Source organism: Elgaria multicarinata, chromosome 12, assembly GCF_023053635.1.
Source record: "Elgaria multicarinata webbii isolate HBS135686 ecotype San Diego chromosome 12, rElgMul1.1.pri, whole genome shotgun sequence".
Classification (NCBI taxonomy): Eukaryota; Metazoa; Chordata; class Lepidosauria; order Squamata; family Anguidae; genus Elgaria; species Elgaria multicarinata.
In genome coordinates, this window is record NC_086182.1 from 23,318,514 (window position 1) to 23,344,166 (window position 25,653).

At 43.3% G+C, this 25,653-nt stretch overlaps 1 protein-coding gene across 1 annotated transcript in view; it reads right to left on the reverse strand.

Moving 5' to 3' along the window:
• The window catches only part of KIRREL3 (kirre like nephrin family adhesion molecule 3), a 772,855-nt gene that overhangs the window by 151,972 nt on the left and 595,230 nt on the right, over positions 1–25,653 (reverse strand). Inside the window, exon 6 of the mRNA XM_063139310.1 lies at positions 22,225–22,375. Within this exon, the coding sequence (XP_062995380.1) occupies positions 22,225–22,375 (151 nt within the window). The remainder of the gene's footprint in view (positions 1–22,224; positions 22,376–25,653) is intronic.

The following is a 25,653-nucleotide window of genomic DNA, read 5'->3' on the forward strand; positions in this document are numbered from 1 at the left end:
GTGTATCTGTATCATCATCATCATCATCATCATCATCATCATCATCATCATCATTTAGGGCACCAGTTGAATGCAGACACTCCCAAATGACATCTAGTGATGTCATTTCTTAATATAATATGTAAATTGTATAACAATCATATGAAAATAATAATAAAAAGAGAGCATTAAATAATCTTGGGTTAGCACAATGCAGATGTACTTGAGGACAATGAAAAAGATCCCAAACAAATCATGGCCCACCTTATCTATATTGTATGTGATGTGTGAAAATCATTCAATCATGTAAGAATGGTACACAAAACAGTACAACTGTTCCCTTTGGTCAAAATGTGTTTTATTTTATTTTTGTAATAAATAAATAAATAAACAATGTTGAGGTTTTTTTTAACTGACCCCAGAATAGTTGTTTTAAATGGATATTGTTGTTTTTAAATGGATATTGTTGCTGCGTGGTTTTATCCTGGTTGTGCTTTTAATACTGTATTTTGTATTTTAACCTGTTGGTTGTTTTATTATGGTTTTAATTTTTGTGAACCGCCCAGAGAGCTTCGGCTATTGGGCGGTATAGAAACGTAATAAATAAACAAATAAAAAATTAAATTTATGCTTTTGATGGTTTTAATTTTTTGTATATTTGTTTTTTAACGTTCACTGTTTTAAACTTTTGTAAACCGCCCAGAGAGCTTTGGCTATGGGACGGTATATAAATGTAATAAATAAGGCTTACAATTGCACCAAAATTGGGGAAAGCAATAATTGTAATAAGTAACAGAAAAGGCGACGAAGCAAACAAAAACAATATCAGCAATATTACATTATTTTTTTGTTTGCTTGTTCCCCTTTTCTGTTACATATTACAATCATTGCCTGTCCCAATTTTGGTGCAGTTTAATGTTTTTTTAGCAATCTTTTAAAAACAACAACCCAACAACAAGCGGACTGCTCAAATATGCAAGCTGCACACCTACCACCTGCAGTCTAAAGCGGTACAGTCCTGGAACGATATTACCACCCTCCTCCACTGCAGTTTATGGAGACCAGAACTGGCATCTGGGTTAGTAGTAACTTATGTATTGAGTCATGTGCGCTCATTAAGCTATGGGGTATTCCTGGCGTCAAAAAGTAATCTTTGCATCATCAGCAGATGGGTCTTGTTTATAGGCAAGATGCCTTCAACAGTTCCAAGGCGGCGTGGATGGGGTATCCTTCATTTGCAAAAGAGTTACCAATTGCTTCAACTTATAGCCCTTTGGCCATTTCAGCTACTTTTTTTTGTGAAGAAAAGAACACTTCACATACCACCACCACCATTGTGCTGCTGGTGAAAAAGGGGGGTTAATTCCTGTGTGGCAAATTAAGTTGTCACACAGAAAATTTGAAACAGGAGGCTCTTGTCATTGAACAGATCTGTTCCCTCTCTACTGTCTGAGCCAGATTGGCTCAATTTCCCAATTGTGTTCTGGCTGACACAATTGCTGGAGGCGGATGCTCCATTATGCTCCGTTTGGCACCTTGTACCAACTCTTAGCTCATCCGTGCGCCTTGCTGGTGGGCAGGTCAGGACAAATAAGCATAAACAACAACAAAAGCAAAGCAAGCAAGCAAAACAAAACACATCAACATTTCTAGTCCAAGACAGACAGCCAATCTGAAGAGGACATCTTTGTGGGGGCTAAGCTGGGATCATAGGAGGCCTGTCCTGAAACTCAGGCCTAGCAAGATGTATTGCCCAAATTGAGGCCCCAGCAAGGCATGGGAAAGGGGAAGAAGATGCAGAGGTCAGGTGAAAGCTACAGGAGAGGGCAAGATCTCAGTGGGGAAAGTTGACCCATGGATAGGGTGACCAACTGTCAGGATTTTCCCGGATTTGTCCTGGTTTTTGTTCTTTCCATGGTGTCAGGGGGGATTTTCAATAATATTCAATAATGTCCTGGAATGACACACCTTCCCCTTTAAGGCTGCCATTAGCATGGCAGGAGGGAATGACATGCTTTCTTGAGGCACATCATTCCCCCACCCCGAGCTCCAATTGAGGTCTTAAAGGGGAAAGTGGGTCATTCGTGGACATTATAGAAAAGGCCCCAATTGGAGTGGATGGTGGTGGTGCAGCATGAAATCCTTTCCCCTCCTCCACTCCAATCGGGTTCTTTAAGGTGGCGGGGGAATAACGTACTTTCTGCAGGACTCAGAAAGCTGCTTCCCCACACACACACTAGGTGTCCTCTTTTTTGGTTTCCCAAATATGGTCACCCTACCCATGGAGGAGCAAGATCAGTGCCATGGTTCAACCCAGAGCTACAGCCTTAGGTCTCATCCATGAAGGAGCAAGAGCCTCAGCAGACCCCTACATTTCCAAGCAACCTGAGGAGCCTTTGGACTCAGCCATTCTAGCCACAGGAGGAGAGGGTTCCACTAGGGTGACCATATTTGGGAAACCAAAAAAGAGGAAAAGGCCCCACTCCAATTGGGGCCTTTTCTATAATGTCCACGAATGATCCACTTTCCCCTTTAAGACCTCAATTGGAGCTCGGGGTGGGGGAATGACGTGCCTCAAGAAAGCATGGCATTCCCTCCTGCCAGGCTAATGGCAGCCTTAAAGAGGAAGGTGTGTCATTCCAGGACATTATTGAAAATTATAGAAAATCCCCCCTGACACCATGGAAAGAACAAAAACTAGGACAAATCCGGGGAAATCCTGACAGTTGGTCACCCTAGTTCCACACCAGTTGTCCAGGTATCTGTTTGACTCTCAGATCTTCCATTGCCACCTCCAGGGTCACAGAAGAAGAGGAGATAGTGTGCCAGGAAGGGGTTGAAATCTGAAATGGTGTCTTTGGCAGGCCCAGCCTTTATCCCAGATGTACAACACAATCCTGTGCATGTTTACTCAGAACTATGAGAAATTTCAGTTCATTTTTTTATCAGGATTTACCCAGTTCCCACCTTCATGATTGAACATGGATTTGGGTGCAATCTGGAGTCAAAGTCCATACATTTCCGAGCTTTCAATGTGATTCGCAGACACCCTCTCCAAAAACACACACAACCCCACCCCCAAATCCCCAAACCATTCAAAAGCATTTAAAATATGCATGAAAAATGCATGCAAACACACTTTAATCAATGGGAGAAGAAGGCACATGTTTCAAAGATACACAAAAGTGATGCACAAAAGATACACAAAAGAGTTTTTATGCACAAAGAGAGAAAAAAATAAGAAATTTCACAATCTGGTACAAACCCAAGTTGGAATGAGATTCGAGATGGATTTCAGAGAACTTTGATAGCTCGGGAGATGCTGATGTACACATGCCTACTCAGAAATAATTCCTGTTCTGATCAATGGAGCTTACTCCCAGGTAAGTGTGCACAGGATTCTAGCCCGAGACAACTCAACCCTTCCTTCCACATACATCTTCAAAAAGGAGACTATATCCCCAGGTCAAGAATGGCCAGCATCTTCTCCCTCCTCCTCTGGATCTCAACCATCCCACCAGACGGAAATGCTTAAACCACCCTGTATTTAATGTGCATGCAACATTACACATCAGAATAGAGAGTGGCTGTAAATCCTATTTGAGGAAATGAAATTCACTGCTTTGAACCGTTCCCATTTAACACTGCACTGTGTAATGGTTTCAGGGGCATCTACTAATTTGAAAATGGCATTTATTCTCTTTCATCACCCTAAACATCTCTGCCAAGTCCTTATTGGTGTCATGGGCCTTTCAGCTTTTAAGGCTCCTGCTTATTCCACCCCCCCCTTTTCTCCCTCCACTCCTTTTTTTTTTTTTTTTTAAGCAGAAAAACAAGCATCTAAGATACAGCTGGTGAAAAGGAAGGAAGGGCAAATTAAATGGTGGGGGAAAGAAAAGAAAAAGGAAGAAAAATGCTTGTCTACATGGGAGATCGGCTGTCAGACAAAGGAACATTGTATAGCATAGTGTAGGGATGGACAAAACAATGAATTTCAGCCTCTCTGTTACTTATTTCTTTCTGTCTTAAATTCTGTTCATCCAAAACTTTGAGATATATATATATATATATATATATATATATATATATATATATATTCATGAAATAATATACATTTTCCTGCACACACATGCAAATCCATCATTCTCACGCTAGAGGTATTTACCGAACTACAGATCTATAACAAGAACACACAGTTATAAACATGAGCTCAGTGTGTACAGTTGTGTAACTTAGGGTGACCATATGAAAAGGAGGACAGGGCTCCTGTATCTTTAACAGTTGCATAGACACGGGAATTTCAGCAGGTGTCATTTGTATATATGGAGAACCTGGTGAAATGCCCTCTTCATCACCACAGTTAGAGCTGCAGGAACTATACTGGAGTGACTAGATTTAAAAGAGGGCAGGGCACCTGCAGCTTTAACTGTGGTGATGAAGAGGAAATTTCACCAGGTTCCCCATATATACAAATGATACCTGCTGAAATTTCTTTTTCAATACAAATATTAAAGATACAGGAGCCCTGTCCTCCTTTTCATATGTAACTCCCAATCCAGTAGAACCCCTTTCAGTCACAGACCAACTTACATGCCAAAGACAAGGCTAAATAAAATGACTTTGCCTGCTGGCGGAAGAACAACAGAGATGGGGTCAACCTAGCCTTCCTTGGCAAGAGGTTCCAGAGCCCAGAAGTGGCCACAGAGAAGGTCCTTGATATTCACTGAAGAGAATCTGAGCCTGGGCTTAGTCCAGGTGCATATGGAGTAATGGTGTACAGAAGTACCTCAGAGAATCTGTAGAGTTCATTTCCTTGATTACTCAGTAATCACAACTAGTCCCTGCACATCCTAGATGAGAAGACTGCTATATCATCAAAAAGTGCAGGTTTCCTCAGCTGGTGTGGAGCTCAGCTTCTTACTTTTTTTTTTTTAGGAACTCACCACTAATTAGGTTTCAATCTGATTTGCTGTTTCTTTGTAAGGACTCCTGCTCAGTAACTTTGCTTAGTGGAGAACGGAAATCTCTTCCAACTTTTCTACTGGCCAGATGGAGAAGAAGCCTCTTCTGTTTGGCCAGCTGGTGATCAGCTTCTCATGAATATTAATCAGGCAATTGGGCAGTGCCTTCACTCCCTGGTGTGCCGTGGAGTCAGAGTCCTTAAAGGTGATACAGATCCCTGGAAGGTGTAAATGGAAGGGGGAGGTGATATGACCGGGGGGGGGGGGGGAGACTGTCTGCTCAGATTTCTGTAGCTTGTCACTCAAAAGACTGTACATTATTCATGCTCAAACTTAATGTCAATTCTCTTGCCCTGAGCAGAAGGGACAAGGAGTCAATAGGTGCCATTTCTTTCTACAGCAACTGGCCATATTGGCTTGACTTGTTAACTGTGCTGGATGTTGCTCTGTTTTCATTTTGTTCGAATGGGAAAAGTGGACATTCCAAATGGGGAAAATGCACTATTTTCAAAAGAGCACCCAAATAGAGCACACACTCCCTATAGAGTGGATAATGAAACTAGGCATTTAAAAAAGTTCACGTTTTTCAAATGCAGATGCAAGTTCGGTCAATTGTGAAATTTCTCCCAAACACCCGCTTTTGCTCGTGTTTGCAATTGGGAATGGGCCATGTCCACATGATTTGGAAACTTAAATAAAATTCTCATGCATCCATAAGAACATAAGAAGTCCCATGCTGGATCAAAATGAGGGTCCATCTAGTCCAGCACTCTGTTCACACAGTGGCCAACCAGTCATTAGCCGGGGATGAACAAGCAGGACATGGTACAACAGCACCCTCCCACCCATGTTTCCCAGCAACTGGGGCACACAGGCTTACTGCCTCAAATACTGGAGACAGCAGCACACAACCATCAGGGAAAACCTTGACTAAGCAGAAATGGGAAATATGGGTGTTATGGGGGGAGGCGAGCAAAGAGTAGGGCTTGTGAGCTTCCAGGAAACATCTGTCTAGTAATTGTTGGAGAGATGATGATAGACCAGACAGGTCTCTCGTATGTTCATCTTAGCATTGTTATGAGTGCAATCCCATACAGGCTGCAAACTCTTGTGCCCTTGGCTACATTTTGCGCAGATACCTTATGTTGTACCAGAGTAGTTGAGGAGGAAAACACAGAGAAATGGGTTGTTAACAGGGATGTGAAAGCAGTGCCACAAAACAAGTTACTACTAATGGCCATTTCCTTAAGATCCAGTTTACTGAGGTGGCAATAATCAACATTCTGTTGCGAAAAGTGTGTCAAGTAATTTGGCTGAACAGACAAGCCAAAATGTCTGATCAGCGAAATGATTCCCCTGAATGGAACACAGAGAAATATCAGTTTTGATTACTGGACATGGGTCCATGAACAGGTCATTGGATAGGATATCTGAAGTTTGGCAACAAAAGGCAACCCAAGGTGTGAGAGACAAAATTCACTAGGGAGCCTAATATGTTAAACAGTTTAAAAATGAATTAAACAAAAATAAAAGCCCACAACTCTGTTATCAGACTTTTCAGAATGCCTCCCCTGATGGATTCCTTTCCTCACTGATTAGTTTACCTTGAAATTTCCACATATCTGCCTTGATATTGCAAGGGATTCTGGGAAATATAATAATAATAATAATAATAATAATAATAATAATAATAATAGTAGTAATTTTTATTTATTTCTTACCCGCCTCTCCCTTTGGATCGAGGTGGGAAACGATATTTAGAACAGGAATCAATACATCTTAAAAATTCTTGATTTCACATTGATCTGGATATGGTACATACTCATTTCACAAGAAGCACCAGCCAAGCCTAGATCACACCCAACACTCCCCATGGCTGTGCACTTACAGGCCCAAAAGTAGCTTGAAATCTACCAGGAGATCCCATGCATGACTTCCAGTAGATCAACTAGGATTTCTAATCCTAATTGCTTAACAAAAGCAACAGCTAAAAGCTCCTCCCACCCCAAATAGGCTGTTGAAATAAAACAAAAGCCTCAGGGGAAAAAAAAAACAGGCTGTTGTATGAAAGGACTAGATGATCAATTTTGGTACTGCAAACACATTTCTGGGCAGGCATGTGCTCAAGGCATCCTTGTTCCTTATTTCCAAGGCTCCCATCTGAAACTGGGGATTTACTCCCAAATAAACATTCATAGGTTTGTGCTACAAGAATATGGCTTATCCCTCCCAGCCACTAGTTTGGATGGACATTGGGTGGGCAACCTATCTTTCAGGGACGTTTGTCCACCATGATAGATCTTTTCTTTGAAGAACCACAACAGTGTCCAGGATGCAGCAGGAAACCTGGTTGGTTTTTTGTTTTGTTTTTAAGACAAAGGTAGGATGCTTCAAGTAGGACCGGTGGTAGTGGGGAAGTTCCAAAAGGGAGTTGGATGGAAGGGAGAAAACAAATAACTGGACAGCAATAGTCAATGTGGTTTGTGATAGGCCATCCTTTGTTGGCTCCAACTTCATTAGAGCGGCTGGTATTTTACCAAGCCAGGATTCCTGCTTTGTTGGGAGTGCAGCCACCTGCCTTTTGGCTGGGAAATTATGATGAGAAATTATAGGTATTTTCAATTTACCCTAATCTCATTTTAAAGTGTGCAATCCAAATTACAATAAAGGCAGGCGCAGGTTGGAATATAAATGAGATCCGCTCCCATAACAGCCCCGAGATATATAACGAACTCCTAATTCATTTGCAGGCATCCTGACACTTCCCTATTGTTAGACAACAACAGCTAATCACCTTCCTTTGTTAAGTATGAATCACACTTCTCTTTAGTAGCTTCCCCATTGTTTGATAGTTTAGTAGCTCTGCTTAGGATGTACAGAAGGATCTGCTTTGTATGTTAAAAGAGAGCAGGGTCCCTCTTGCTCTTAAACTGGCTTTTTTAAGAAGCAGATTAATAATAAGAATGAATGCATGCTTTTGATCTTTCTTTTGTAGATGGAATCACGTTTTCTAATGATCTGGTGAGGGCGTGCCAAAAATTCCCCACCGGAAAACAAGTCAAATTTACATAAATTTACATAAAAGATCCTTCAGCATGATGTTCTTCCACTCGGTTGCAACTCATCATTCATGCCTAGCTTTTTGTAATTAATTTGAATTATTCATTCTGCTTGGTTCAGCTTCTTAGCTCGTGAAGAAGGCATGTCCTGATCTGCCAATTGTCATAGGCCTTGGGCATGGGGCTGCGGTCTTCCAAACTTTTAATACTTTGAAACACTCTTTTCTTTCCCCCTGGATTAAAATGGGAGCCATGACTCACTCCTCCATCTGGAAAAGGTTACTTTTAAGAAGGTGGAAGTGTCAGAACTATCCATGCTTACATGGCCAATTGCAGACCTCCAGGCAGCAGTACAGCTAGGTGATTTTAGAACTTGGACTTAATGGTCTTACAGGGAGCCCATTTAGGTGGCAAGGTGTATTACTCAAGTTGTGAAGCACAACGTCTTTTCTCTTTGCATTCCCATTCCATGCTGTACGTGTTTTAATTTATAAAGCCACCTTGAGTCCCAGGACTGGGAAAAAGGTATTATTATTATTATTATTATTATTATTATTATTATTATTATTATTATTATCATCATCATCATCATCATCATCATCATCATCATCATCATCATCATCCACCTTTGGATGCAGAGGTATGCAAAACATTCCCCACCCTAAAGCAGGAGCTGATTGGAGGGAGGCAAGACCACCCCGTGCATCACACAGAGATTCAGTGGGCAACCTCCTCTATGGATTTCTATTTGCCCCAAATAAGGCTTCCAGAATGTTAACTGGAATTGGCCCATGCATTCAATCACATTATGCCAGTACTTTGCCATCTGCATTGGCTGCCCGTCCTTCTCCAGGTCCAATTCAAAATGTGTGGGCATGCTGGGCTAAATGCTTAACAGCTTGGGCTCAGGTAGCCCCATACGTATCTAGCCAGACTCTAAGCTCATCATCTGACACCTTCCTTTGGGTACCACCTTGCCAATTGAGCAGAGGTGGAAGAGCTACAAGACATAGTACCTTGTCATCAATGGTATTCTATCCATGGGATATCCTCCCCAGACAAGCTCACCTGCCATTTACATGATGATATGTGAGACTGTTTGGATTCTCCCAGGCTACATAGAAATTGTTTTGGTGTGTTTAGATCTTTGCACTCTTTTAGCCTCTGTTGCTGTGTTTTTTTGTTTTAAACTTGGGTTTTATCCTGTGCTCTTTTATCTTTATTGATTTATTTTTACCTTTTATGTTATGATTTTAATTTATTTGTATACCACTCTGAAAACTCTGGGTTATTGGATAGGGACAGAGAGAGAAAGAGAGAGAAGGGGGTGATGAATTTCTATCATATCCCTCTAATGCACATGCATTATTCAGGGTAGCTTGCAACAATTAAAATGACACTATCATTATCAAAATACAACAGAGGCAGGCAGAGCCAATCAGACACAATCTTGAAATAAAGCCATCATCTGCCTATCATGTCAAAAGCCTGCCAGAATAACAATAAAAAGTCTTCACTAAGGAGAGAGAGGGCTACCTGTGCTTCATGGGGCAAGGTACTCCTCAGTGTTGGTGTAGCCACTGAGAAGGCCTTGTCTCTCATCGTCATTGACCATGCCTCCATTGTAGGAGGGACACAGATAAGGGCTTCTCTATTTGATCTTCAGGAGTGGGCAGGTTGTTACTAGAAGAGGCAGTCCTTCAGGTATCCTGGATCCAAACCATTTAGGATTTGGGCGGTAATCACCAACACCTTGAATGATGCCCAGAAACCAATTGGCAAACAGTTCAGGTGTTGCAGAATAGGTGGAATATAGTCCTATGGGCACTTGCCTATTGACATCTTTGCCGTATTCTGGACCAACGGAAGCTTCCGATGACTCTCCAAGGGTAAACCCATGAGAACACATCACAGGAAAACAGTTTCAATGTAATGAAGGCATGTGTTAACATATTATTATTATTATTATTATTATTATTATTATTATTATTTATATAGCACCATCAATGTACATGGTGCTGTACAGAGTAAAACAGTAAATTGCAAGACCCTGCCGCATAGGCTTACATTCTAATAAAATCATAATAAAACAATAAGGAGGGGAAGAGAATGCACCAAACAGGCACAGGGTAGGGTAAACAGGCACTGGGTAGGGTAAAACTAACAGTATAAAGTCAGAACAAAATCAAGATTTAAAAGCTTTAGGAAAAAGAAAAGTTTTTAGCTGAGCTTTAAAAGCTGCGGTTGAACTTGTAGTTCTCAAATGTTCTGGAAGAGCATTCCAGGCATAAGGGGCAGCAGAAGAAAATGGACGAAGCTGAGCAAGGGAAGTAGAGACCCTTGGGCAGGTGAGAAACATGGCATCAGAGGAGCGAAGAGCACGAGCAGGGCAATAGTGTGAGATGAGAGAGGAGAGACAGGAAGGAGCTAGACCGTGAAAAGCTTTGTAGGTCAACAGGAGAAGTTTATATTGGATTCTGAAGTGAATTGGAAGCCAATGAAGAGATTTCAGAAGTGGAGTTACATGGTCAGAGCGGCGAGCCAAGAAGATGATCTTAGCAGCAGAGTGGTGAACAGAAACCAACGGACTGATGTGAGAAGAAGGAAGGCCAGTGAGAAGAAGGTGTGACTGCCTCTGGAACGGATGCTGCTGGAGCATCCAGCCTAAACTGGTTGAGTTCTTTGGGCTCATAGGACATCTTCTGGTGGCACATTACACCTATTGGGGAAGCTGAAGCTGTCTATTAATGCTACAGAGAGGAGCCATAGCTCAGTGGTAAAGCACATACTTTGCATGGAGAAGGCCCCAGGTTTGATCCCTGGCATCTGCAGGAAGGGCTAGGAAAGGATCCTGCCTCAAACCCTGAAGAACTTCTGCCTGTCAGTGTCAACAATGCTGAGTTAGATAGATCAAAGATCTCACTCAGTATAAGGCAGCTTTCTAATGATCCTATGCTGTCATTTTTATTTCTGGGATTTTTCTTGGGAAGGAGATGTTCTCTGTGTTCTGATTTTTGCTGTATGTTGTTTATTTTTATTTTTATTTTGTATGCTTGCTTTGTCTGGATGATGTTAGCTGCCCTTGAGAATTTCCTGACAGAGAGACAGGATCTCAATGTTACAGAAATGGATAAATGACACCCCTTGTTCTGTAATCACTGAAGCAATCTCTTTCCTTCTTAATCTGCCTTTCTGTTGTGGCTTGGATCAACTGCTGTCTTATTCTGCTTCGCTGGTAGGTAAAGAACACTTTACTCAGGAAGGCCTTTGGCTTTTAAGAAGGTAAGAACATAAGGAGTGCCATGCTGGATCAAGGGTCCATCTCAGTATTTTAACACTTAATTTTAACTTAAATTTAAATTTATTGTTTCAACTCTGTATTTTAATTTTATATCAATTTTGCTGTGTGGTTTTTATCCTGGTTGTGCTTTTTATACTGTATTTTGTATTTGTGCTTTTAACCTGTTGGTTGTTTTATTATAGTTTTAATTTTTGTGAACTGCCCAGAGAGCTTCGGCTATTGGGCGGTATAAAAATGTAATAAATAATAAGAAAAATAATAGTCCAGCACTCTGTTCCCACAGTGGCCAACCAATTATCAATGAGCAACCCATGAGCAGAACTCAGGTGCAACAGCAATGTTCCACCCATATCCCCCAGCAACTGGTGTATAGAGGCTTATTGCCTCTGATACTGGGTCCATTGGATTGGGTGCTGTTTTTATTTTTTATTTTTTATTCTTTAATTCATAAAATCATAGAATAGTAGAGTTGGAAGGGGCCTACAAGGCCAGCGAGTCCAACCCTCTGCTCAATGCAGGAATTCACCCTAAAGGATACCTGACAGATGGTTGTCCGGCTGCCTCTTGAAGGCCTTCCATTATCGTACTGCTCTAACAGTCAGGAAGTTTTTTCCTGATGTCCAGCCAGAATCTGGCTCCCTGTAACTTGAGCCCATTATTCCGTGTCCTGCATTCTGGGATGATCGAGAAGAGATCCTTACCCTCCTCTGTGTGACAGTATTTGAAGAGTGCTATCATCTCTCCCCTCAATCTTCTCTTCTCCAGGCTAAACATCCCCAGTTCTTTCAGTCTCTCTTCATAGGGCTCTATTGTTATGCTTTGATTGCATTTTAATGTGTTCAGTTATTTGGATCAATTTTGAACTATGCCTGTAAGCTGCCTTGGGTGCCACTTTCTGGTAGTGTGTGTGTGTGGGTACAAATCAAAGCAAGCAATAAATCAATATCTTCTTCATCAAGTAAAGTGCCTATCTTTTGAAGTCAAAAACAGTAGAGTGAGGGCTACTGGTTGCCCAATGAATACTTGTGGGACGGACGCAAGAAATAAGAGATGACACAGTCTCTTATTAATGCTGGAATTAAACTGGGCCACTTTTATTCAAGATCTGCAAAGGGTTCCCATTGGGCATCCAGCCAGGCCTGCATTCAGGCCTTACTTAAGTAAAGGGGCGAGCTTTCCAAGCCTAACAGGTGGTGCTCAGTTTCGCCGCCCTGCTGTCCATCCCCTAAGTGGGGTAGGGAGACCTTCCCTTGTCACCCCCAACCCATGCCCCCCAGGCTCAAGGTGGGTGAGAGAGGTCGGCCTCAAAGGTGGTCCTTATCCCCCAGCCTGGCCACAAGGCTCAACACTGGGAGCCCTCGGGAATCACCTATCACTGTAACAGTGCCTTGCAAGCTCGCCATTATATTCCCTCTGGATGCCCTTCCCTACCTGCCTTGAATTAGATGACCAAATTATCTCGCAGCCAGATTGACCTAGTTATACACCCCCGCTGTCTTACAGTGTGGAGTAGGCGAAACAACTCACGTCCAATTCAGAACGTGAGCAAAAAATTCCTACTCGGCCCCCTAATGGCAACCAATGTTTCACACTGTCTACAGGGAGGGAGGGAGGGAGCCGCAGAAGCAAGAGGGCTTGGAGGGGTGAGACTCATGCTTTTAATAGGCCCGAAACCCCTCCTAGCCCTAGTGGCGCGAAATCCTGCCAATGCAGGATGGCCACGTCTCTTCCCTGCTCCGCCCACAAATCCCTCCCCATGCCCAGGCTTTGCCGGGCATGGCAGAATGGGCCTTCAGAAAACATAAAAGGCACAAAAGCCCTATCCATGCAAGGGTCCTGATGGCTAAAATCCAGCAACCTGGCACAATTTAAGAAGTTGCCTGATTTTTGCAAACTCTGGGTCTCCTTATTGAACTCCAATAAGCCACCCTACCACCTTCATCCACACCTCCAGCTCACCAGCCATCCTTTAATAATATTCCCATCCTTCTCTTGTTTTTTTGAAAACAAGCCAAAGTTGTTAACACAAACACAGGAGTGTTAGCATTGCATGAGAAAGCTGTGAATGCTGGCGGAAGAGTCGGGAGAAGCAGTAACCTCACCCTGCTCCTTCCTGGCACGCAGGATGTGAATTTCCATACAGCCACTGGGCTCTGGCAGCATAAATAGTTTATGGCATATCAAACTATTAAACATGATTTTAATCCCACTTGTGATGTTCGGCGCATAACTCACAGGAGGCCTGCTTTGATGTGGCTTGTGGAAGGGAAATCGCTTTGAACAGATGTTCCAGCTGGAGTCGATTAGTCTTTCTGTTACAAACCTTGGGTCTTATTTTGGGGGTGGGGTGGAGAAGTGGATTGGTATAGCAATTTAATGACAGGTTAGGGCTGAGGCTTGGTAGCCACATTTTGAACCCCAGTCATTCATTTTAACAAAGCTTTTTGTTCATATCGTATTAAGTTCATTTATCTGCTATAATTTGTCCTTTTAGAGGAATCCAGAAAATGGGGGCGGTGGGGGGTGGGCAGGTTCTTTCCCAGTGTAGATGTTTATGATATCATTTCAGGTATTAAGAAACTTGAACTTTGCTAAGTCATTTAATTGACTTAGTGGCAAAGAGCACCTTTCATCAGCTTAGGCTGATATACCAACTGCGCCCTTATCTGGACAGTGATAGCCTAGCTACAGTTATCCATGCTCTGATAACCTCTTGTTTGGATTACTGCAATGTGTTATACATGGGGCTGCCTTTGAAAACGGTCCGGAAGCTTCAGCTGGTACAAAACAGGGCAGCCCGTTTACTAACAGGGACTGGCCGGCGAGATCACATTACGCCAGTCCTTTTCCAGCTTCATTGGCTGCCAGTCCAGGTCCGGGCCCAATTCAAAGTGCTGGTATTGACATTTAAAGCCCTAAACGGTTTGGGGCCAGGTTATCTGAAGGAACGCCTCCTCCCATATGTACCTACCCGGACCTTACAATCATCTACAGGGGCCCTTCTCCGTGAGCCCCTGCCAAAGGAAGTGACGCAGGTGGCTACTAGGAGGAGGGCTTTCTCCGCTGTGGCACCCCGGTTGTGGAATGAGCTCCCCAGAGAGGTCCGCCTGGCACCTACACTGTACTCCTTTCATCGCCAGCTGAAGACCTTTTTATTCACTCAGTATTTTAACACTTAATTTTAACTTAAATTTAAATTATACTGTTTTAACTCTGTATTTTAACCTTATATCAATTTTGCTGCGTGGTTTTATCCTGGTTGTGCTTTTTATATTGTATTTTGTATTTGTGTTTTTAACTTGTTGGTTGTTTTATGATGGTTTTAATTTTTGTGAACCGCCCAGAGAGCTTCGGCTATTGGGCGGTATAAAAATGTAATAAATAAATAAATAAATAAATTGACTATTGATTCACAAAATGAACCAATTCCCTGGGCTATTTAATCTTAAAAGCTTCCTCTTTTCAAACCACCAATGTTTTGAGGTGACATACATGCCAGAAGCTGGGCCGTGCATGCTGCAGCCATTCCCGCAGGCCTAAACAGTGACGACCAACTTCTTTAGCAGCAGCAAGCCAGATCCAGCTGCTATAGAGTCAGAGGGCCACCTGATCCTCATCGGCTGACAGATGTTTCAGTGGTACCTTCCCCTTTCAAGCTGAAGTTGCTGGCACCATTTATGATGCTCCTGGCTTGAGAAGACATGCTGCCCGAGTGAAAAAGCATTATGGGGCACTGCTTCTGATCCAGCAAGGCTGCTTTCATTTCAAAATGGAAAAAAAAATGCCCTAGAGTCTGGAGTGTCTTCCTGTTCCATATTGGACACAGTACTGCCAGCTCAGAAGTGGGACATGAAGGTGTATTTTTAAAACATGCTTCTTTTGGCCCAGCCCATGCTGCTTTTTAGCTAGATCCCCCCCCCACACCCCATCCAAAAGCAGTGTGTGAGACCTTGCTTCCTATTCAGTCTCTGGAACATCCTCTCCTTTCACACCTGGAGTTGCTTCCTAGGAAAGATCTACCTTACTGCTTTATAATGGTTGATAACAGTATTGACAACTGCTGGGGGCCATGACATATTCTATATACTGTTTTCAAACTGCTTTCAAAGTGTTATTCTGCTTGGTGTAGTTATAGCACAGGTCAGAGGTTGCAAATGTACTCACCACCTCCAACCAGAGGCAAGCGCTGCAAAGAATCACAACGGGGACCCGAAAGCAACCTTTGAGGCAGCTGAAGTTGCTCAACCTGCAGTAGCCATGTGCTTAGGCACCCCCACATGGAGCAGATGTTCTGACAAACAGCACCGCCGTATGAGTGGAGCATGTTTATTATCCTTTTGGCAGCTTCTGCCCACTTTGGAGGTGATCACCTGATGCCACCGTGCATATAAACAGAGAGACCAGGATCTACACTACTGCTTTAAACTGATTTATAACAGTTTTGACAAGTGTTGGGGCCCAGGACACACTCCATATACAGTTGTCAAAACAGTTATAAAGCACTTTAAAACAGTAGTGTAGATCCGGCCCAAGGAAAAGGCAATTATTATTTTCTCTCTGCCTTTGTCCATGGTGCTGAAAGGAACCACAACACTCGTACTGCCGCCTTGAACCTCTTTCTACTGCAGGATGATGACTCGCCCATGCTACTAGTATACACCTCTCCATCAACTGTCCACTGCTACTAAAACTGATAAACCCATTAGAGGCCGTTAAAAGCAAAATTCTTTTAATAGCTGGATGGAATATTATTATTTCTTTCATAATACAGTCTTCTTAACGGTTTTTTTAAAAGAAGTTCTTGATTGAATCTCCCCCCCCCCATTTTTTTGAATTGGTTTCCTTCCACTGTCTTTGGGGATTCAGCTCACGTCGCTGGCCTTATACCATACAGCGTGCCATAATGATGCCTCAAGTTCTGTGTTGTTGTTTTCTCCCCGCGTTTGAAGCTGTTGTAACTGTTTGCTGGCTGCGAAAAAACCCATACCATTATCTCATTTTATCTTGCCAGTTCTGTCAGGACATGCTAAGGAACAACCTGAGAGGTTGTTAATCTTCTAGCAGAAGAGTTGGGAGTTTAAGTAGTGAATTTTCTGCTGCCCTCGAATTTGTTCAGCCAGTTTTTAATTGGAATCAGGAAAGCAGCTGGCACGCTAATACTGAATGCCCTGCAATTGCAAATTGTTAGTAAATACAGATGCAGGGATTTGTGAATGCAGCTAAAGATGGGTGAAGGGAGAAAGAGGAGGGGAAAATCAGGACATGTTTGACAGCAGCAAATATGAAAAAGATGGAAGGAAGGCAGATGGGTCTTACGGACTTCCTCAGGCTGCTTCTTTAGGAAGAGAAGATATCTTAAGTGGATCAGTATACTTTGCACAAATGTGATGGTTACAATGCTCTGGGAAGCTAAATGAGGTGAGGAAGTGCATAGAGGCAAGGCAATGGGCACTTTCAGGGAATGTAGCAAACTGGAGGCAAAAAATGTACTCTATTAGCAGCATTTATTTATTTGTGGGAATTGTGTAAACATCCTTTTAATATGGGGATTAAAAAAAAAACCACCCTCCAATGTTTTGCTAATAATTATAGCATCTACAGTCACTCTTGGATGAAACTGATTAGATCCATTTAAATCAGATTCTAAGTCTGGATTTGGAACAGAAACTGCTTTGGTCATTCTGTCAGATGGTCTTTGTTGAGAGAAAGACCAGGGGAGTGTGACCCTGCCATAAATGGCTTGGGACCAGGCTAACTGCCAGGGCACTGCCTTTTAGATAGGGAACAGCCTTCTCAGAGAGGTCTGCTTGGCACCATGACTGTGGTCTTTTCAGCGTCAGGTGAAGGAGCTTTCTTTTCTTCATTTAAATAATACCTGTAGATTCTCCCTCTTTATTCTAAAGTCCATTCATTTATTTTGGGTGCTCTGTTTTGTTGCCATGTTTTATGTTGCTTTGGGATTGTATAGCTTTGGGTTCTAATTTGTATTGAAATAGTTGTGACATCTGTTTATTATAAGCTATCCAGGGGAGGCATAAAGTGTCATAAATGAAACCAACAAATCATTCATGGGACAGTTTGAAAAATCCTAACCTATTAGGTTGAATTGTGGTAATCTCTCTCTCTCTCTCTCTCTCTCTCTCTCTCTCTCTCTCTCTCTCTCTCTCTCTCTCAAAATACTAGAACCCAGGGTCATCCCATGAAGCTGATTGGTGGGAGATTCAGGACAGATAAAAGGAAGTACTTCTTCACACAGTGCATGAATTTTGGAATTCACTACATACACGATGGCCACCAATTTGGATGGCTTTAAAAGGGGGTTAGGCAAATTCCTGGAGGCGAAGGCTATCAATGGCTACTAGCCCTGATGGTTATATGCTAGCTCCAGTATCTGAAGCAGTAAGCTTGTGTGCACCAGTTGCTGAGGAACATGGGTGGGAGGGTGCTGTTGCACCATGTCCTGCTTTGTTGGTCCCAGGTCAACAGCTGGTTGGTCACAGTGTGAACAGAGTGCTGGACTAGATGGACCCTCAGTCTGATCCATCATGCCACTTCCTATGTTCTTATGTTTGTAATGTCTGGAACAAGATTAATGAAAACTATGGAACAATAGTACTTACTAATGTATTTACACACACATGCGCGTGTGCAAACACACACACACTCACCCCCCCCCCAAGGGAATATGGAGAAACCGGCACATATGGCTGTCCTGTTTCCTTGAGACAATGGCTCAAGTGAGGGTACATGGGGTCAGGTGGTGGCTGACATAGTTCCAGAATAGAGCAGGTTCAGAACTCCCGACAGAACTGCAGTTGCTGACCCATAGACTGCATGCTCCTTTTCAAGACTGTGGAGAGCAATCCTGCAGCTAGGTAAAACAAATTCCACCAGCGCTGGCTTAGAACAACTGATGGGGTTTTATAGCAAGGCCAGGAGAGTCCATTTGTAGTCCCACCTCTTCAAGTGCTGCTTCTGGGTTTTAAAGGGACAGTATCCTTTCCTGCAGTTCCCAGCTTCTTATAAGTGGTGAGGGTCTGGGGTTGCTGAATGCTCCCCAGGGCTTCCCTGCTCACTGGAGGAGTCTGAGGGTCACTCCTCAGAGCCAGAGGTCAGTGATGTCTCCAGGGGGTTGAATGGACAGGTGCAGGGTCCAAGGTGGGAAGCCTCCTAGATACTTGTGAAGGTCTAGGGGCTGGTTCTGACTCCTCCTTGGAATTACTGCCACTGGAAACCTCAGTCTCAGAGGGGTCTCATTGCTGGGACAAGACAATTACCAAGTCCACTTGGTAATTGTCTTGTCCCAGCACTGAGACCCCTGTGAAACTTGTTGTGTTCCTGCCTGTTCCCTCTGGCATTCACATGTGCTGGCAAGATGACATGAGACACTCACATCTGTGACTTCTTTTATTGGGGAAATCACACAGTAGACAGGCTTAATGGTTACACATTCTCCAAAACACACTTAAAGCTGAATGATGGTTAGAAAGCTCTAGGCTCTTTTTCTGAAACAATCCTTAAGGCAAACACTCGAAGATGGGGGGTGAGTAAGGTGTGCCAGTAACTGCTTTGAGCTTCTCCAGATGCCGCATATGCTGGCACCTCAAAGGAACATGGCCAATCTCCTAAAACAAAGTCCCAGGAAAGGTTGCTCTGAGCCACCAGGGCCAGGATGAGAGATCCATCCCACACTTGCCGATCTCAGCCTACCACTACTGAGCTGACCCTGTTACCACAACTTCAGGAAATAATAATAATAATAATAATAATAATAATAATAATAATAATAATTTATTTCTTACCCACCTCTCTGATTGGATCTCAGGCCCAGGAGTCCCATCCTTCTGCTAAGGACTGGGAACTCCCTGCCACCTGAGTCTGGCCGCAAACACACAATCCACAGCATATGCAAGTCCAAGTCTATGAAAAGCCTCACAGTACTTTTCATGGCACAGTTCTTAGATATCCAAAGTCCAAATAGCAAAGCGTTCATGTGCAGAGTGCTTTCAAAGTCCCAAGTGGAGAAGAAATCCCAAGCAGAAGGGAGGTCAGGCATTGCGTCGAGAGATAAAACCTAGCAAAGCCTTTTCAACTTTGCACAAGCATTTAAGGCCTATTCAAAGCCACTTGACAGACAGGTCCTCTGACCTGTAAGCCATGCCCATGTGCCAAGAGGGTGGGATAGTACAACCCACTTCGAAGAGTGGCCCCCACCTTTTCCAAAACACTCTGAAGTCCCCAGAGAACCAGCAGCTTCAAGGCCGAGACAGGGAGTGATCAAGCTACTCCCATGGGAAATTCTGACAAAGATAAGCTTGCAGAGACATCTGACATTCTCAAACCATTTCCTAATAAATGTACCCACTAGGTACAAGGCTGGCCTTGTACCTATACCTGACATTTCTGTCTCTTCAGTATTGATGCCAAACCCATGCCAAGCTACTTGTCAATATTGTGGGGTAAAATATGAATTCGGACTGCATCCTATAAGATTCAAGTCACTGTGGGAGCCTTATACCTATAGCTGGTGTTATACCTGGGACTGAAGAAATGGCTAGGTATTTTCTCATGATGCAATTACATTCTACCTTCACGTTATTGCAAATGGAACTACCCTCTTAACTCTTTAAAAATTCTTCCACACCACCTCATTTGCATCTCAGCATTCGATAATACATCTATGTTTTCCCCAAACACAATTCCCAGGTTTCCTCCCTCTTGTTCAGGACTGGTTTCTTACTAACCATGCAAAGACATTACCGTGTTGTTTCTCTCTGAACAGTTGACATGTGACACCCTGTCAGCAATTGAAGCTCAATCCAGCTAAATTACATTCTTAACCTCTCCCCATAAGTTTTCCTCACTTCAATCACGACGGACAACAATGCCATCAAGATTTGTAAACTCAGCATCGTATCTTCACCTTTGGCCTCCACTCCTCTCTTCAGACCTTCATTTTCAGGCTGCTTCTGAATCTCGTCAATTCATCTGACAATCACTGCTAGTCATTCAGTGAGCTAAATCATCTACACCACGACTGCCGTGCATTTCGATGACCGCTGTGAATGCTTCTCTTTGGCCTTGACGGCTGACCAGTGGAAGATTGCCTTGCTAAGAATAAACCCATTTGGAATGTTGCTGCTAAGATAATTTACATAGATCATCTCTCTGACTGCAGTACCTTCACGTCTTCAATGGAAAAAACAACAACATTTATCTCCCCCCCCCCCCAAGATCCTATATGCACTATTGATGCCCATGTAAGCTACCCACTGAAGACATTCCACTCAGTGCAAGAATGGATAGCTACAGTAACATTTGGAATTTGTTTTGTGTTGGGAGTACAATATTGGTGGAAGCCCTTTTGGAGGTCTCATGTAGGTGAGGATCCACTTCAAAACCACCAGGAGTAGGCCTTTAGTGCCATGCCTCTCACACCATAGAAGAATAACTTACCAGCTGAGATCAGGCATGCACTTACTCTACTTTGGGCCTGTGCAGGCAACGTGCTAAGCCATGGTTAGGCTGCTAATCCTTTTGCAGCAAATGTAGGGTGACCAACTGTCAGGATTTCCCCGGATTTGTCCTGGTTTTTGTTCTTTCCATGGTGTCAGGGGGGATTTTCTATAATTTTCAATAATGTCCTGGAATGACACACCTTCCTCTTTAAGGCTGCCATTAGCATGGCAGGAGGGAATGACATGCTTTCTTGAGGCACGTCATTCCCCTCACCCCGAGCTCCAATTGAGGTCTTAAAGGGGAAAGTGGGTCATTCGTGGACATTATAGAAAAGGCCCCAATTGGAGTGGATGGTGGTGGTGCAGAATGAAATCCTTTCCCCTCCTCCACTCCAATCGGGTTCTTTAAGGTGGCGGGGGAATAACGTACTTTCTGCAGGACTCAGAAAGCTGCTTCCCCCACACACACTAGGTGTCCTCTTTTTTGGTTTCCCAAATATGGTCACCCTAAGCAAACGGTTAGTGAGCATGTTTAAACCATGGTTTAGGAATGGTTCACATGACATGCTAAGTCATGCTTCAGATGACAGACTAAGCCATAAAGTTTAGCTCAAAATGCTTAACCACCATGGCTTAGTGTGTCTTCTGAACAGGGCCTTTGATTTCAGCATGTGCTGTAGACCTTCCTCTTCAGGCAAGCAGTTCTTGACTGATAAGTAGATGCCAGCCACTGTTGCATTGATCTATTTTAGTGCTGTGCCAAATCCTGCCCCTTATTTTCGGGAAGTTTTTCTCCCCCTGTGAAGGCTGAATGGCTTTTTCTGCCTCTTTCACAAGGAAGGGGAGAATTTCAGAGAATTTTCTCCTTGAGGAGGGGGACAGGATTTCCACATACCTTTTTAAGTGTAGTCAGTTGTTGAGGAGTCTTCTTTCTATTTCTTAAAAAAAGAAACAAAAAACACCAACACCACAGCGCTTGGAGGAGCCTGACAGTTCTTCCTGAATGTGTATTGAAGATCTCATCTTCTACAATAGGGATTCAGGAAGAACTCTTGGGCTCCTGCAAGTGCCGGGGATGTTTTGGAAAAAAACAAAATAGGAAGAAGATCCCTCAGTAACTGCCCACACTTTAAAAGGAATGTGGAAAACCTGCCCCAGGGAGAAAATTCTCTGAAATTCTCACCCCGCAAGCTTCTTTCACCAGAGTTTTCTTCCTCCACCCTACAAAATTCCAAAAATGGAAAATTTTCGGCACAGCACTAATCTATTTCCTTTTATTCTAACTTTTTTAAAAATGCATTTCAATTTATTGTACACCACTCTAATATCTCTCAATGTGGAGTTTTTAATACAGTCTACTAAATAAATAAATAAATGAATAAATTGGGGGATTGTTCCAAGGTATTCGAAAGAAGGTCATACATGCTAGACTAGGGAGAACATCTCATACCACTTAACACACTCACGTTGAATGTCAATGGTGACAGAGGTCTCTTTCCCACTAGGGATGGCCTTGTTGGTGGCCCGGCAAACGATGGTCTGACCATTCTCAATGTCAGATGGGGAGACAAAAAGCATGCTCATGATGCTTTCTCTCTTGCCGTCACGGAGCACCGTCTGCAGGAGGAAGAAAAGAAACAATTAATTCTTTTGGAAAGAGAGGGCAGTGCTTCACAGTAGTACATTTCAGGGTTTTGGAAAAGGACCAGCCTTTGGCACTGAAAGCGGACCTATTGATTGAGAGTATATTTATCCTGCATTTTCATTAAAAGAAACGCTCAAGGCAGCGAACAAACTGAACATGTCAAGACCAACGATGAAACACAAAAACAGCTAATAATAAAAGAGAGATGAGGGAGCAGATCATACATTTCCATTTCTACACATCCATTCACAAGGCAAGCAAATGCATTTTTTTTGGTCTTGTTTTGAAAATTAGCTTGCGAGTGGAGAAGGAAGTATGGAATAAAGACACAGACCCCAGAGCATGGGATAAACTAGGGCCTCTTTATTTAACAACGAAGGAGATTCAACCCCTCCCTGGAACTGCATGTGAAAAGTGCGGGAATCAATATGTACTCATCTCAGGCTACTCGCCTGGTTTAAGGGCGAGCGAATCTCTTATTCCAGGAGTCTGGTAACCCAGCCCTTTTCTTCTACAGCACTTTGAGAGTGTGGGGAGACCACCCCATGTCATCCCCATACAGAGCTGTAAAACCCTGAGTAGATGAGGCAGGAGGATCTCCAAAGGCATACCATATCGAGACACAGGAGATGTGAAACTCACGAGGAGCAGGAGCTCTGGCTACGCCAATCACCTAAAAGGTGCCAGAGTGGTCACCGTCCCTATTCTGGGATAGCAAATTCCTGCACATCCTTCTGACAAATTGACCTATTTATCTGCCCTCCTTAAAACCTCCAGTATGGAGTAGGCAAAACCTTATAAAGGAAAAAATCCTACGCAGCCCTCCCTGCAAAGGGAGCGACTGGCTAAGTCCCATACTAGAAGAGGAAGGGAGGGAGGGTGGGAGCTGAAAAGACAGAGAGGCTGAGAAAGGGGCAGAACCAGTTTTTATAGGCTTGGCCCCGCCCCTGCCTCATGTGGCCCACGTGAGGCCTTTATTCCCCTCCTCCCCACCGCAACTACTGTTTCTCCCTCTCATGCCGTGCCGGCCGAGGGGGATAAAAGACAACTGCTATCATTTGGGGCCTTTGAAATCTTGCAACATATCCTGAGACCTCTGGGCAGAATGGGACAAAATTAAAGAATTGTCACCCTGCAATCAAAGCTGCATGAGATATTATGAATATTAAGTTCGCAATGTGTTACTGGCTCCAGCATTTGATGACTCCTTGGGCAACCCCTCTCCCAGTGGGGCCCTTATACCTGGTAGTGCGGCAGGGTAGGCAAATGGTGAATGAGTCCACAGTGCCTGTGCTTTTGGGGTGCAAATGATAAGGAGGGACTGTGTTGGTGCTCTAAAAAATTCCAAAACTTGTTCCCCCACCCCCTGTTTCTTTGTTTGCTTCAATTTCTGTGATATTTTTCGTTTATTGCAAGGCGTGCCTTCAATCAGCACATTTAATTCTCTCTACTCAGGCAGGCCATGCATATTAATAAAATGGGATATTTAAACGCTCATTACCATGCTGCACTGAAGATGCTTTCGTATGCGTATCAAGAGGGCACCCGCGTCTACGGCACTCTAGTGCCAACCCTTCACACTGCCAAATACCAAAGGTTGCCCAGGTGCGATCACCGGGGAGTCAGGATTCGAAAGCTTCATCTTTTTTTTCTAATGTTTTATGAGAGGAGCACGAACGCGGCTTGGCACAGAATTAATCTCCTGTCAGATCTGATCAGAATCTTTTGCTCGGTTCTAATGGTAGTTACATCAGGCTCTGGGAATTGAGATATACTCATCACCCAGACAGGTGCCTGGTACAGGCTGCAAGGAATGCCCACACCCCCTTTAAAAAGTTCTTCTGAGGCACTGCTAAGGAGCAAATTTAGAATTTCTTAAACTCCGCAGGGGTGGTGGAGCTATGGTGTTGGCTGGCCCTGGAGATGGAAGGAATCAAGTGGATTCCTGAATGCTCTCCGGTAGTTACCTGTTGATGTGGCTGACATTTGCTGTGGAAGCCCTGCTCTTGCTTTGGAATAGTGACTATTGATACCATCACTCCCATATGTTCATTCCTGTGCTATAGAACCCAACCAGCTCCCTAGGTTATCAGGAAGTTGGAGCAATGAAACAGGCAGGATGACAACTACAATGGAGATGGTGCAAATCTCAAAGTAAATATGACAAGAGATAAGTAAGAAGATATTATCATGTCTACTTTATGGCAGTGATTGTGGCAAAGTGATGCCATTTCTCCATCATCATTGTGTTCTCAGGCAGAACTTTTCTGGGTGGTGGAAGTGTTATTCCATCCAGATACCCAGGCAAGGATCTATTGGAAGCCTGCTGTGACAAGTTCATATGGCACTTTGTGGATGAAGTTGCTCACATTCACTCTGAACTTGATGACGTTGCTGTCAAAGGCATCCAGAACACCTTCTAGCCCCACTTTCAATTGATGTGGCCTGAGGATGTGGGTGAAATGCTTGCTGGGGTTTGACCAACCATCTATATGCTTGATGCTTGCCCGTCTTGTCTACTTAAGCCAGAGGGAACTGTCTGGGTGGATCCGGGAAATGATAAATACATTGTTGAGGGAGGGAGTGATCCTAGCTGATTTGAAAGAGGTGGATGTGTGAGATCCATTGTTTAAGAAATCCTCATTGGTTGCAGAAGGATGAAACAACTATTGGCATAACTTTCTCCTTTTGTGGCAAGGTACTTGAAACGGTGATGTCTGGTCAACTGCTGGCATTCATGGATGAAAGCTCTAAATGGCATGGTACCCAAATACCTGAAGGAGAAACTTCACCCATATCAGCCTGCCTATACATCAAGATCTTCAACTGAGGTCCTTCTCTCTAAGGACCATGAAATAGTGATGTGCATTATGTATGTGCAAGAGAGGCAGTTTTCTTTGTGGAATTACCTCTCCATCTGCTAGTGCCAACATTACAATCCTTTTGGTGCCTGATCAAGACATTTCTATCTCTCCATACATTAAATATCATTTTGCACCATCTGTCTGCTCTGCAGTTTGATAGTTTTGTTGCTTCTCTATTTGATTATTTGTATGAAGACTATTTGTCATTCTATTATACTTTATTTATTTATTATTCCACACCACCCTGGAATCTGTTTGGATGATGGATGCTTTAGAATTTTTTTTTTAAAAAAAGAAGAATAAATAATAATAATAATAATTTAGAAACTGTGAACACTGCAAGGCCTGTCTTCAATGCTAAAGCTCCACGGGATGTTGACTGGGAT